The sequence below is a fragment of the Papilio xuthus genome, unplaced genomic scaffold, assembly GCF_000836235.2.
Source record: "Papilio xuthus unplaced genomic scaffold, Pxut_1.1 DF826115.1, whole genome shotgun sequence".
Classification (NCBI taxonomy): Eukaryota; Metazoa; Arthropoda; class Insecta; order Lepidoptera; family Papilionidae; genus Papilio; species Papilio xuthus.
The window spans coordinates 6,628,084-6,643,389 of NW_013532534.1; the positions used below are offsets into that span (position 1 = coordinate 6,628,084).

The window sequence follows — 15,306 nt, forward strand, 5'->3', positions numbered from 1 at the left end:
AAAGATGCGGCAAAGTTTATGTGTGCGGGCAGTCACCGCAAAGGCTGCGGCGGGACGCGGGGCGAAGTAATAAGTCTAATTGCTTAGAACTGATAATAATTGCTTGCACCTGGTCAAAGTACCTTGCCTTTTTTTCTTCAGGCAAGAATCAAGGAATGCTTATTTTTATATGATTCTGATAACAACCTGATGGTGGCGCTGTAGATTTATCGTTTATCAAATTCTCCATTGTCATATATTTGTTGTCTAAACTATTCTTTGTGCTTGTTATAAAGTAGGAAGAAAAATACGAAAGCAAATAATGTTTACAATGATAATGGATAATAGAGCAGTGAACAGCAACACATCTTTCTTCCGGCAACAGGAAATAGATTGTGTCATGCAGTTCTACTAATATTACGTATTATATGTCAATAATACACAAAAATATACCTATCTCAGCTTATTCAAGGAAAAGCAAAAGGGACGACAGAATTTCTGGTGTGATTGGCTGCATAAAATAGTACAAACATACTCTCACTTATCCTAGCTTTCTATAATAGATGCGCATTCGCAATCAGTACAGAGAAAGGATCGGATCTAGAGTCAAGGTCACGTAACATGCACTTTGGTCGCGAACAGAATTCAAAAACAAACATTTACGACTTTCTCACGTATTACCATTAACTCGATCAGAAACAAACTATATCTTTTGCTTTTTATAAAGTCCCTTTTTAGTAATCTTACGTCAACCTTATAAGTTATGTTTTTTTGATATTTAATTATTTCGCTACTGATTTATCTTTCGCTTCATTTCATACGTATAATCTAAAACATCAGTTTGTGAGCGTGAGAGTTTACATTGTAAGTGAACATAATCTAAGAACAACTTACAATGCTTTCACTCGTAACTTTCGTTTTCCACAATTGTAATAAGTATTTTATTGGCTTATTTCCAAAGTTGATGAAAAGTTTCGTCATGTCTGGCTTGTTGCCCAAATGTACAAAGCGAATAAAAGTACCTCAATTATCATACTTGATTAAGTTCAAGTTAACAAAACAGTTCGCGTTGTTAAATACTATTTACAATTGAAGGAGAATACTTTAAAAGACATCTTTTCATACATCACTTCATTCTTTATTCATATTTTTTTATTTCATATTGCAAACTTGCAAATAATGTTCAGTAAATCTCATAAAAGTGGTCGTTGGTAATTAGTATTATTGCACAATATTAAGATATTTGAAATCAAAGAAAATTTTCCACACAACGCGTGAGAACTGAGCGGCTTTCTGTTTTAAAATGTTTCCATATGGTTTGCAATTAAAGCAGATGATTTACAATCTGACGGAAACAATGTCGTAACAGTGGCCAAAGATACTTTATCTACGGATATTATCTTCACTTTCTTACGGCAAGGCAAAGCTGAATGCATTAGACACGTTGTTGTTTGATTTTTCCTATCGCTCGTTCGAAATCAAAGAGATTTACTTAAAATATTTTCATTCGGATTTTTGATTTTTTATTATTGTTTATTGCTGAATAAATCTCGAGAGTTGTTTTAGAAGCTAAAATAGATACAGAAGTGTATAAGTTCAAAATAAATTATTATTTTAAAATGAAGTTAATTTGTTTTACATAATTTTTATTCTCTTCTATTTCTCTGGCTGTATGTAAAATTTCAATGTCGATATTTTTTTAATAAATTAAAAAAGTAAAAACATATTTGGTTATTTACGAATTGTGAACATTTCCCTTCCGCAAATCTCTTTAAACATTTAATTTATTTACAACGTAATAAAACGTTAACAGCCGCGAAGGACGCCCAAGGACGATTCACACCGTGTGTTCCCAAAACAACATTTATGTCATGTGTGTTATAGTTTAGAATCGCTAGAACAGGAACATTTAGTAAATTTGTTTTGGCCACCTGCGGTCACGCCTCGTGGCCAATTAAAACGGTACTCCTCATGTGAGACGCGGTGTGGTCCCACAGTTGACTGCTGCTCAAAATATCTATGAGCAGTAATCATATTTAAGACTTAACTTATTAAATAATCTTAACTAGTTCCACGTTAACATCAAAGTAATGTATTGTTTTTACGTGATTAATTTTATGTTTAACTACTATCATTACTTTCTCATCATGAGAACCCACGCCTCGCCACGCGTCTTCCAGCCGACGTACATTGACATCGGATCCGGACATTTTCTCGTTTAATGACGCATTTCCTCAAATTCTTCGAGCGCGTAACATCTTCCTACAAACTTTTATTGACACTTTCAAACTATCAAATAGCCATCTCGTTTTAAAAACATCGCTGATAGGCGTCGTTAGTTTTATTTAAGTTGCATCCAAACTATTAATTTAGATTTATTTCACAATAAATATTGTAAATGTGTGCTGCGCTGGCTGTACACATACATAATTAGTTTGTGACAAATTTTACAAACGAAAACAGAAACTAATAACTTTTATATATTCAATTTCGTCTTTTCAATCGCATCTATTCGAGTCCCATATAATAAAAAGTGTTGCCGAGGAAAAATTCTTCCATCTTTATGGGTGTTACAGGATTGTTGACCCTTTAAGAATACATTTAAGAGTGTCAAGAAAAGCATGTCAAAGCTTAATAAGATGAACGAATATTTAAATATCAAATAATATTAATATTCATGGCGACAAATTAATATCTCCGTCATTTCTGCTTGTAAAACATTTTCGCCTCGTGGCTGTTTATCGAACTGTCGTTAATTTCCCTGTCGTCCCACGCATGTGTTTGTCACTGTCTTTATCCTGAGTTTGTCCCTGTCTTAGTGCCTGTTGTGTCCTTAGTAACCACTTGCCACTTTTAACATCTAAAACACTATGATGAAATGGCCTGCAGTACGTCAATCAAACTAACGGCTGAGTATAAAGTCTAATCCTTGCTACATTTCATGGAGTAACTGCTGCGGCAAAGCTTTCATCTTGCAAACGCTTTCTTACTATCAGTGGTGAGTGCATGACGTCAGAGATATACTTTTTCTTGCACCAAGAGTGTAATAAGCTGCGTGAAACGTAATGGACCGCAGTAAAGCAGTTCCGTATCAAAGCAATCTTTATGCGATAGAAAACAAGCAATTATACACAAACTCTCCAAGCTAAAGTAATCAGTTGTGGTCTACAATGAAAATACTTCTGGAAACCATAATTACACAAAAATAACCACTTACATGTCATGATATAAATTTCAGTATTAATGTCTTTGATTAGAGAATTGCTCAGATGGTAAATACTGCAACATAACTTAGTAGATAGCCATAAAACTAATATAAATAATTTCAGAAACATGACTACCATGGTCCATCAAACTCATCTGCCTACTAGGGCTCGAATGGAGATTATCAAACCAATTGTTCCAAAGACCACGTTATAGGCAATTGTAGAAACTAAAGTGTGGCACAACGGTCGCGGCAGATGCACAGTTGTGTGGCCCGAGTGTAAGCATTGCTCGATTGGATGCGGCATCGCCGACACTTTCGTCACGCCTTTATCTGCCAGCCTCGGTCAGTGGAATTCTAAGAGAGCCGTTACACAAAATGGACTATTACATGAAACAGTTTATCGCTCCATTAAGGATGGTTCATAACCAAAAGACGCTTTACACTATCCCATCATCGAATAGTAGACCAATTTTAAGAAATTCTGATTAAAAATATTTCTTCCAGTGAAATAGGTCCAATTATCTGCAAGTTAGGAACTTACGAGTATTTTGTGTATCCAATGTTATTGTAAATAGGTAAACAGCGAGTGATGTGTGTTCACGACATTTGTGCCGAGGCTCGGATAGATAACCTCGCGCTGTGCCGTGTACATTGCCGAGCTATGCAAGTCGCCTTTCTTGCATGCATCCTACACGGCACTGCTAGAGTCACGACAACACAGACCTCTAACGGAAACCACTCGGATATTAAATACCTACTAGTAGAAGTATATATTTTAAGATGATTTATTCGCTTTTATCATCCGTTTTGAGTATAATGCGGCCTAGTTTACTAGGTGCCTATTCACTGTTTAACATCCGAGTGTTTTTGGAGTTTCTTCTACATTCCTTTTCTGTAATATTCTGGAATAATTGTTTCTTAAATACTTAATGATAAGTTACGACATATTAAATCAGTGTTAGTGACCGCGTGGGTTTCCACTGTCAATATCCTGAGTGCTATGTGAGCTACTGCCTCACAGACCACAGACAGCCGGCGCGGCGTGAGAGTGTTTATTCCAGTGAGGGGTCACGCGAGGAGAGGTCACACAATATATCGCCCAGCGATGCGCTCACTGTTCACATAGTTCATAAGTAGCAAAGCTAAGTGAAAATTATGCTTATTTAACTTATGCAAATGTACATAATTATTTAAAACAATTCTATACCTTCTATGTCTACATCGTTTGCTCTATTTTCTTGAATAGAGTGAAGTTTTTGTATTGCGAGTTATCTCTTAGGATTTATCGTGTTTTATCGACAAAAATAATAAAGATTGTTTTAGGGTTCCTAATGTTTATTATTCACTTTTTACAATACCATACTAATGATATACTAATGATGCCATCTGTGTTTGCTCATTGATTCTGAGAAAATAAATATATAATTTTTTATCATAAATGTGTTTTTCTTCCCTAAAAGTCCTTGGTTACATAATTTTTATTAACATTCATTTTCTTATACAGACCTTCAAGCGGTTGCCGGCCATCCGAAGAAGCATCTTGGAGTGGAGCAGCAGGGGTATCCAGTGCCGTACCTGTCAATGTTACCAGCACTGCAACTGGCGCCGGTGCTGGGGGCGTGGCCGGTGCTGGAGTAAGCGGCGCGGGGACTGTCACCAGCCCCGGTGCTGTCAGCGGCGCGGGGGGAGCGCGGGCGCTACGCGTGCGCGTGTCTGGAGGCGCGGCGCCTGCGCACGCGCGACGTCTCTCCCCTCCCCCGCCCGCGCATCGGGCTACAACTCCCCCGCCACCCTCCGATTTGCCTAATAAACGTGAGTATTGTATTTTTTCAATTTACTTAAACTTGGGGACTTCCTCCCTAAGTTTCTGAGGTTACAAGTCTCATGTGGCTAGCCTGAGCAGGGTCGTTGAGGGAGCTTTTAATCGGGAGATAACTTGGTCTTAACTTAAAATGATACTTGAGGTGGTACATACATAGTATACTTGAAGTCGTTTATACAAAACAATGTGACCGCTCAAATTGTACGTTAGAAGAACATTCCGGACACGCGACCGGTTCAAAGCGTTCACATAAATAACTGCTTTCGAAAATCCAGAACAAAGATCTGTCAGGGGACCACTGCATTATTATATACATACAAGCTCGACCCGTGACTCTGCTCACACGCAGTATGTTTTTGTTATTTTCAATTAAAATGCAAACACTTTTCTTTTTTCCATTCTATTCTGTACTCGAATTTCAATACTTGTAGTTTTTAAAATAAAATATTATTTAATGCTGTAGATTTTATAAAATTACATGACGCCGAATGTCACAATCCTTAACTAAATCTTGCGAAATTAATCCTCTTTTCGACATCCAGACAATCAGATTCAATTTGTATGTTAATATTATAATAATTTCTCACAGCAAGGTTGCAGTTATTTATCTGCGTGGCGCTAGTGTTGCGTTTAGTCGGCACGCGATCTGTTGCTGGAGCACCGTTCCTCTAGTAAAGCAGTCTCTTTAGAAACAGTTATTTAGATTTAGATTGCCTTTCTGTCGGGAAAAGGGCAAGCTGATGATGATCACAAATACCAAAGCCTATTGTTGTTCTAACTGAAGACAAAGTAGCGGTTAAGAAAGTAGAATAAGAAGACGTACAAAATCTCGTCTTTGTCTTGTTAAATGTTGACTTGTTTGATGTTAGTATTGGAGTTGTTTATGAATATCAGACTCACGTATTTCTGTTTGATTACGCGTCCGTCCGGCAGAGTGCGCTGCACGCTACGCGGTACGAAGCTCCCGGCAAACGATACAAGTTAAAAATAATAGTTCCGTTAACCCTTTCAGATATTTTGGTAAAAGTCAATGTCCCGCTTTGTTTAAAATATAGAAACTAGGATAATATTATCAAAATAGTCTAATCCATAAAATACATTTACATCGAAAGAAATGTTTAAGTTAAATAAGACATATTATGAGTTAAGATAACCGTTTGACGATCGTAAATCAATACAATAAACTGAAGTGTCGCAGAAATGAAATTAACAAGAATAAAAAGAAACCGTTGTATTGAGGTGACATTTCATTTATTTCTTTAAAAAGTATTCTTTTCTTTAATATTTGAATAAGAACAGCAATCTGAGTATTTCGCCGTTGACGCGGCGCGGCGCCTGGTCCGTCGGGGCGATCCCCAAATGGTCATCTGCCGTAACAAATTGCGAGCCGCGACCGCATCTAGATACAATCCAATTCCATTGAACAGAATCATGATAGCGCAGGATTCGATCTCAAATACCAGCGGAGGTATGCGGCCATCCAGTTCTAACGGTGCTCGGCTCTTAATTATGAATGCTGAAGCTAATAGATTCCTAGAATCAGCACAAACTAGACAATAAATTTTACACTGTAAATTATGCTAAAAACGAAAAGTTCTAAGTTTAAATCTAAAAAGGTATTTAATTTTAATATATATTGCATAGTAAAGTGTAATTTTCTTTCTTTAATTACGCGAAATTGTTTAAGTGATAATTAACGGCCACTTCTGTCATCTAAAGTTGTTGATATTTGCTGCACAAACAAATAGAATGGGTGGGCATAATTAAACGGGTCCTTAGATTTATGATACCTTTCATTGTATTAATTAGCAAGCCATTGCCACATTCTGCAGCCGCGGGTTGAATGCCGTAATGCTGACCAGTATCTGACCAGATGGCAATTCATATAATTTTTAGTATTACGTACTGACTTGACAGACCTTGTTATCGTTACATCTAATGAGAGTTTACAGCTGTTTGCGGAATCCAATTGTTATTGAGTACCTCTAGAAACTGTTTAAACTTTTATACGATTTTATAATAATAATGAAATTGTTGTTAACAGCCAGTCACGATGAGTGCGGAGCAGTGGCCGAGGCGCAATCCGTTCAGTTGGCGCAGTCGGTGCAGTTGGCGCAGTCGACGCAGGCGCAGTCTGCGCAGGCGGCGCAGCTGAAGCCGGTGGCGGCGGTGTCGCAGCTGACGGTGGCGAGCGCCCCGGTACGCAGCGCGCCCGCGCAGAGCAGTCACGCTCTCGACCGCCGCGCCAGACACGAGCACCATCACCGCGCACTCGACACAGCGCCACAAATACAGGTAACCGGTATTTAATTGATCTATGACACATCTGATCGCTTAGTCTATGCCTTTCACAAGTTTATAGTTTTCCATATTAATACACCTTTCAAATACAATAATAATTTTTATTCCGATATGAGTCCGTGCGACGTCCTCTCCTCTTTTATCATAGGTCCTGGGTTTTTATAAACAGTCGTAGAACAAGATAAACCAGCACTCATATCTGTTACTTTGTAACAAGAGGAATTTGTTTCGCCAGCGCATGACGCGCCTTGCGTCAATCAAATGCTCACGGTTAGTTAAATCTGCATTCGCTGTGCCGCGCTGTGTAACCTCTGCTGCAACTCACCGCTCTTTTAACTTATCACTTAATAATTCTCGCTCCAATTCCTGCCGTGAAATGATACACGATTCAGTTTGCACTACCTAAGAATTCGCCAAATTAAAATTAACTTCTCTTAAAACCTTTTAAATATAATGTAATATTTGCAATATTTGACACAATTTTACAGCTAAAAGTCACTAATTGTCTAATTTTATTTGCTTTACAATCCTTTAAAGGAAATTAAAGTCGTTATATTTAGGGCAATTAAATACCGCAAACTTTGGAATGTACTCACATGTTGCGTCAGCTGACCATATGGTCCTGCAATGTTTCGCAACCAGTACATAAGGCACAGATTTATGTCTATATACGTCAATTTATGACAGGAGTTGACCATTAAATTCTTTATACCTTTCACCTCTATATTATAGGATAGATAATTCATCCTCTCACGCTGCTTTAAAAGTATATTTGTTACCAAATCATTCGTATACTTATTACAGATACTGTGTGCGTACATTTTTTGCAATGTCAAATGTAGCGAAAGCAACGAATCTATTTACTTATCGTCACTTTATGCTATCGAGGACTTCGTTTATAGAACTGTTACTTTTAAAAGCTATCGGTGTAACGGTGACCATTAGCAATGGCCACTGGCCGCTAGCTATGGCTACTAGCCACTGGCCGCTGTTCACTGGCCAGTTTCAAATTTACGGCGTCGTAACCGTGTGCCGGTAAAACTTGTCGCGGCCCTTTGCTCCGTCGCATTATATTTTATTGGTCGTACCAACGTTACGGAATTAAAGTTTGATAAGTGCGTTCCAACCTTTGAACTTTATTCAACTTTATTTATATTTAACGGGCCGTGACAAATCATAGCATTAATCCGTTATTTGATTGAAACAGAGAAACTGTAGGCAGTGCTACGTAACGCTGTTTATAAATCCTAAAATTCGTTAAAAGTTCGTTTTGGCTTTGGCTAGTATAATTGACTTTTGTACGCACGAAAACATACATAAAATATCCAACACTAGTGCAAAATTATAGCTACAATATTTAAAATTAACCTGCTACTAAGGCTTGTGTTAATTTTTAAATCGTCAGTAAAAATAATGAATACATTATCATGTACATATGTCGTGAATATATGGGAAGATTTATATCTTCTGTTCTAACTAACAAAGATGTAGGAGTAGTAAAGCATGTTAAGGAGGTTGAATTCAAGAATGTGGTGAACATTATTTCCATTCAATTCAAATCAAACTGTGCCTTGAGCTCCAGTTTATGGTAAAGCAACTGCATGTGTAACGGTGGGTTTTCACTACGGAAACATTGATAAAAACATATTATCGATCTTTTCATTCATGTTATTATTAATTTTCTTCTTTAAAGTTCGTAATATACAAATTTAATGTTCTGTTTCTTGTTGATATTGTTTAGTCCACTTCTTAATAACTTTCAAAGTTAGTCGTAAGAAAGTTAGATATCTCCGCGAATGAGCTTTAGTACCGTAGACAGAACAGGGATTAAGAATATTGATACTGTAATATCGTTTAAGTAAGTTCAGAAATGAAGTCTGGTACTAACTTTGATACCATTGATGTTATTGAATAAGATTGTTATTATCCATGTTAATTTATACGCAAAGATCTGTTAAAGTTTTTCTTTGTACCAACATAGTGAATGTGCCGAGGTTGAGTTACAAAACGTGGTGGTGTAGCAATCGCCGTTAGATACATTATCCGCGCCCCGGACACTCATTTGTTTTTATAACACAATAAATATTTTAATCGGATACACGCACGTTAAAACTCAGTTAAGTTACGAGCGAACGTTTCGGTTTACGACATAAAGAAAAAGTTCTTTTAACTCACTCACGGTGGGACGCGAAAACTATTTACCTATTCCTGTTCAAGCTAGACATAGGCCTCAGCTTTCCCACTCCATACCTTGCGATTTTGTGCCTATCTTATCCATGTCCTGGTCTGCACCGGCACGATGTTATCGACCTTCTTCTTAACAAAGTCACCATTAAGACACCGCCTCTATCCAATTACCATCATATTTGTTACTCAGCTCTATTGCCAAAAGAATGGTTCCGAAGATTTGTTTGTTACGTTTACAAATACAAAATGAACGGAAATGTAAACTAAAAACCATTGCATACCGTAACACAAATGCAATTCCAACGCCTATGGGGTCAAGCACCAGCGCTGCGGTGGTCGAATTTCCATACAGCGTCCAGTCACGCGAGACACGCGTTAAAGTTACGGGCTCACCGGCTATCACACGATTGGCAACGGATACACATTCTCATTGATTGCACGGCTTGACCTTAAAAAGTCGAGAACCACTCGAGAGAAATGGATCGCATTTTTTCATGATATAAATCATTTTACTCGTAATTAACTTATAAACAAAATTGGCGTCCAATGCACTTACTTGGGGCAGGTGCATGGCTGATATACTATCCAATTTCTTTCGAATATTTTTTTTACTAGGAGAGTATTTCCTCCGTTTCATTATTTTAAAAGAGCACGAGATTATACCCTGATTGAAAAGACAATATTATAAACATGTGACAAGTTCAATGATAAGTTGTCAGAATTTAGTTTCTAAGAGACCTCTTGAACTGCATAGGTATCTGTGGTGCCAGACATAGTACGAAAGCTTTGCTAGAGGTAACTTGATATGGAATCGTCACGTCAAGTTTTTACTTGAGTCGTGCGACGCATCTCGTTAATTAGACGTGCTGATTACCGCGAATGTCGCGTCGCGTAAGAGCGAAAGTGGCCGCGCAAAAACTCATCGCATTGTTTGTAACGGCGCAGTGTCCCACGATCTCGCGATAGGGAAAAGTGCGCACTGTGGGAAGCTGCGCTCCCCGCTCCCCGCTCCCCGCCCTCGCGCCTGTCGTACGACGAAAGCGAAACCGCCACAATAGACGCAGCCAGTAGTTGAATGAAACCGTTTCATAACCGAGTTGGGATAAAAAGGTGGAGTTTTAATTTAATTATGCGATGAGAATATAACTGTTGTTCTTATTTGTTACATAAATATTATGAGGCTCACAATGACAAGGTTGTATAATAAAATTATTATAAAAATTATTGCGTACTTTATGTTCTTATTTCATTACATTTATATCTGATTATTTCGCGATGTGTAATTCCTTCTCATCAAATTATCATTCTTTTGTTGAGAGTCTCCAAGTCGTGTTGCTTTTAACTTAATGTCAAATACGTAACGAAAATTATCACAAGGCAGAAGAGCTACGCTAGATGCGGTTCTATCCTATTGTCCTACGGTTCGGAATCCTAAGATGAAGGTGGTTGATTGACATTTTGTAACTTATCCTCGTACTGTTTGATCGAAAACATAAATGTGTATGTGTATGTTTCAGAATGGAGTCCGCGAGTGCAACAGCAGCTCGGACGAGAACCGGTCCTCAGGGCACGCCTCGATGTCGGACAGCGGTGGCGCGGAGGCGCGCGAGGAGCCGCGCCGCGCCCGACAGCCGCCGCACGCGCGCACCAAGCACCGCCCACACAACAAGGTGATTAACAAAATATACCCCAGACCAACCCGCCAACCGCACATCAAGGTGTCAGGCGACAATCCAACCCATTGTAGTCACTACCAGCTATATACGTATCTTATCGTTGTTATTAATGATGCAGTTACAGTCGCCGTGGCCAGGAGGCGGCGGGCTGGAGGACATCAGGTCCGCCATCAAGCAGCTGACGCTGCGCTCGCGCGACAGCAGCAGCACGGCCACCAGTGGTGCCTCCAGCGGCGGCAACACCGGCCCGCCAGGTAAACCCGCGCCAGTCCTGCCGGACATCCGATCCTATGTCAAGATCCTAAAAGTTGCAAGTTCATAAATACGTCCAAATGTTGTTATCTTGTACCTTTTGATATGTTCCAGACGGTGGCAGCGCGGCGGACTCTCGGCGCCGGCGCGCACCTCTCGTGCGCCAGCCCTCGCTCGACACAGTCTGCACCAACGTCACCAGCGCCGATGAGTTCGTCTGGGTCGACTCCCACAACAGGTGACCGCTTCGCGTGCGAAATGTTAACGACGCACGATACCCGTCGGAGAATAGGTCGATCTTGAAAGAGATCGTATTATACTGAGTTCAGTGCGGTGCGTTGCAGACTGGTGGAGCTGCGGTGCGTGCCGTGGACGGCGAGCGAGGTGGCGCGCGCGCTGCAGGCCGGCCGCTGCCGCGAGCTGGCCGCCGGCATGGCGCCCGACACCCCGCCGCGCCTCGCCTACCTGCTGCAGAGGTACCCGCGCCCCGTTCGCTCCTCACTCTCCCATCCACGAAGATATCAACACTGTACATTTTAATTCTATGAAATTTTGTATTCTTTAGGGCGCTCGTACGGGTGGCGCGGGAGGCGCAGCGCCTATCGCAAAACTTCGGCTTCTGTTCGAAGCACGAGGTGGCCGGCGCCTTCCGCATCGTGCTCAGCACCGCGCTCGCAGACTCTTGCATCAAGGTAACTTGCATTTTAATAACATTTAATTTAGTTGAAACTTATAAGTGGATTTGTTCAATATTAAGGTTTATGCATATGTTGGTCGTGTCTCGGTGCAGGGGTGTCAGCGCGCGGCGACGATGTACGCGACCTCGGGCAGCGCGGCGCGGCGGCTGGGCTCGGCGGCGCGCGCGCGCACCTCGCTGGCGCCCGGCCGCTTCCAGCGCTGGATGCTGGACGTGCGCGTCGCGCCCTTTGTGCACGAGTGAGCATCATCAACTGAACTGAATAAATGATATTGACTGAATAATACAGGAATCTAAATGTTGAAGATCGGCTTAAGCAGGGAGTGTGTAGAATTTTACTGCTGGGGGTACTTATTGCGCATCGCTGTATGGACAGATACGCGGCCATCTACCTGTGCGCCGGCATGGAGACGCTGCTGGAGGAGATCGCGCTGCTGGCGGTCGCGGATGGCGGCGGTCCGCTCTCTCCCGCCGCGCTCGACCACGCGGTGGCGCACTGCGCCGATCTGTGGGGGCTGCTGCAGCCCTACAGCCACCTCAACGCCGGCCGCGTGGCCTCAGGTTGGCGCCCTATACAACATCGTTAAAGATAATCTAGCTGTTACATTTAACTAACTAATTAACGCTTTTAATTATATAACAGGTGCTCTCTCTCTATCTCGCTGGGAGTCCATGAGCTCGGTGGGCTCGGGGTCGTCGTCGGGTGCGCCGCGTCCCGAGCACCGCCAGCTCGGCCTCAGCCATGACTCCGGGATCACGACTAATGGATCAGGTCGGTACCGCCCCGGCTTTACATTATCATGCTAGAAAATGTCACACAAAAAGCGACCACTCGGGTTCGACGAAGTTGCGTAATCAGACGAAACGCAAAATACTTGGATTTAAATAATGAAACTATTTAAATCCAAGCTTGGCTATAAATCAAATGGCTAATTATTTCGTAAAGGTACGCGGCCACACAATCGCATGCGTCGGCGTAAGCCGAGACACATTAGTTTACACGAGTGCAGCCGGCCAGCATATTCCCATCGTAATAAAATATATTGGCGTTTTTCAGGAGGTTCCGGGACGTCGGCGGCGTCGGGCGGCAGCTCGGGCGCATCGGCCGCGTCCGGCGCCTCGGTGCTGCTGACGACCTGCGCGGGCTCCGCGGCCGAGCTGCGCGCCGTGCTGCGCCGCGTGCAGCCCGCGCTGCCGCCGCTCTCGCCCGCCGCCGAGCGCGCGCTCTACTACTACATGCGATGCTCGCAGGTGACGTCGCCGTACATGGCACCGCACATTCGCACTCAGCACTGTATAGATCTTATAGTTCAACGTGAGATATCGTACTGCAGCTGGAGCACTCGAGTGGGCCCGGAGGCGTGTCCGCCGTGTCTGGCGTGTCGGGTGCGGCGGGCGGGTGCGCGGCGTGGGGGGCGGCGCTGTGGGGCGAGCGCGGCGCCGGCGCGCTGCCGCCGCTGGGCGAGTGGGTGAGAGCCGCGCGCGCTCACGCCGCCCTGCGCGCTCCGCCCGCCACGCCGGACGCAGATGACGTGCGCCAGGCCGCGCGCCTTCTCCTGCCCCACGCCGACTGCCCTCCCAGACCTGTCGGGTTAGTGCCAAATCTGTAGAAGCCTAACTTGGTGAATCCGATTGACCGCGGCTCCATCGTGTTTAGCTGGAGACGTCTTAAGTAAAACTTTAATATGCTATCGTAAGCCTCGGCCATCGGGTACTCAAGCAATCGCTTTTTTGCGTGCAGGGCGGAGGAGGAGGTGGAGCCTGCGTGGGCGCGGTGCTCCCGCAGCGCGGAGGAGCTGGGCCGGCTGGCGCTCTCGCTGGCACACCGCGCCCTGCTGGCGGGCCGGCCCGACCTGCTGGGCGGGGCGCGCGCGCTTCTGCCGGCGCACGGCCTGGACGCGCCCGACGCCGCCGGCCTCACCGTGCTCATGAAGGCGGCGCTGGCCGGCGATGAACACGTTGTAGCGGTGAGTGTTACAAATTAACGCCGCTATTCTCACATTCGAGTACGGGGCTATTCCACTGAAGTCGTGCTTACTATCTATTTTACTAGACGATTACTCTATTTAACGATTTTTATGTAAGATGCTGCTGGAGGCGGGCGCGGACCCAAACGTGGAGACGGCGGGCGCGGCGGCGCAGCATTCTGCGCTGCTGTCCCCGCGCTCCCCCGCGCACGCCCCGCACGCTCCGCCCGCCGCCACCTCAGATCGCTGCTCCTGGACCCCGCCCACCGCGGGTGAGTTATATCTCTCTCTCCCTCTCTCTCAAAGTGCCTCTCCATTTAATGGAGGTTGGCCAGCTCAGTGAACTTTCGCCGATCTTGTGCCAAGCGAAATAAATGTTCCACGCTGGTAACATTCGAGTGATATACATACACAAAACTATAAACAAATTTCCCTAACTGCTTCCAAAAAGGTAACGGGTGTTATTAATTAAACTAAACGTATATCGGACATGCGTAATCCAGGATGGACGGCGCTGGTGTACGCGTGCGGTCGTGCTGGTCCCGGCGCGCTGGAGGTGGCGCGGCGTCTGCTGGCCGCCGGCGCACGCGTCGACGGCGCGCCCGCCCGCGGTGACGACGTCTGCACGCTCACGCCGCTGCAGGTCTGACCCCGCACAACATACAGGAGACAAAGAAAAGTCGTCTGGCTCAAAGGCTACGTAGGTATGACGCGATAACTGTGTTATGCAGGTGGCGTGCGGTGTCGGCAACCTGGAACTGGTGCAGCTGCTGCTGGCGCACGGCGCGGACCCCTTCCTCTCCACGCAGCGCACCGACGCCCTCTGCTACTCCGCCGCCGCGCAGTACGGCTGCTACAGGTACATATACGTCTGCAACCGTTTCACTTAAAAAAGCGATTCGCTGCTCGCTTGTTATTTTGTGTTAAAAGAAGTCCTTGAAATGTGAATGGTGAGTTGTGTGCGCAGTGCGGTGGCGGTGTGCTGCTCGCACGGGCGGCGCGCCTGCCTGCTGGCGGCGGTGCGGGGCGGGCGCGGGGCGGGGGCGGGGGCGGGCGCCGTGCTGTCGCTGGAGGAGGTGCTGGCGGAGGGCTCGCCGCCACCCGCGGGCCGCGCGCCTCCCTTCACCAAGCAGCAGCAGCGCGCTCTGCACGACGCCATGTACTACGCGGCCGAGAGCGACCACCTCGGTGAGCGAGACACTGACACCCTGCCAGTA

General features: G+C 44.3%; 1 protein-coding gene across 2 annotated transcripts in view; it reads left to right on the forward strand.

The window, feature by feature from the left end:
• LOC106123503 (ankyrin repeat and BTB/POZ domain-containing protein 2) overlaps positions 1-15,306 on the forward strand; it is a 34,490-nt gene that overhangs the window by 16,370 nt on the left and 2,814 nt on the right. For both annotated transcript variants that reach the window (XM_013319881.1, XM_013319880.1), the window contains 17 exons: positions 4,692-4,999; positions 7,054-7,304; positions 11,015-11,167; positions 11,292-11,427; positions 11,540-11,663; positions 11,770-11,901; positions 11,991-12,117; positions 12,216-12,361; positions 12,499-12,683; positions 12,766-12,894; positions 13,180-13,373; positions 13,457-13,713; positions 13,864-14,089; positions 14,208-14,361; positions 14,593-14,732; positions 14,821-14,948; positions 15,057-15,277. In XM_013319881.1, coding sequence (XP_013175335.1) covers positions 4,692-4,999; positions 7,054-7,304; positions 11,015-11,167; positions 11,292-11,427; positions 11,540-11,663; positions 11,770-11,901; positions 11,991-12,117; positions 12,216-12,361; positions 12,499-12,683; positions 12,766-12,894; positions 13,180-13,373; positions 13,457-13,713; positions 13,864-14,089; positions 14,208-14,361; positions 14,593-14,732; positions 14,821-14,948; positions 15,057-15,277 — 3,011 coding nt within the window. The remainder of the gene's footprint in view (positions 1-4,691; positions 5,000-7,053; positions 7,305-11,014; positions 11,168-11,291; positions 11,428-11,539; positions 11,664-11,769; positions 11,902-11,990; positions 12,118-12,215; positions 12,362-12,498; positions 12,684-12,765; positions 12,895-13,179; positions 13,374-13,456; positions 13,714-13,863; positions 14,090-14,207; positions 14,362-14,592; positions 14,733-14,820; positions 14,949-15,056; positions 15,278-15,306) is intronic.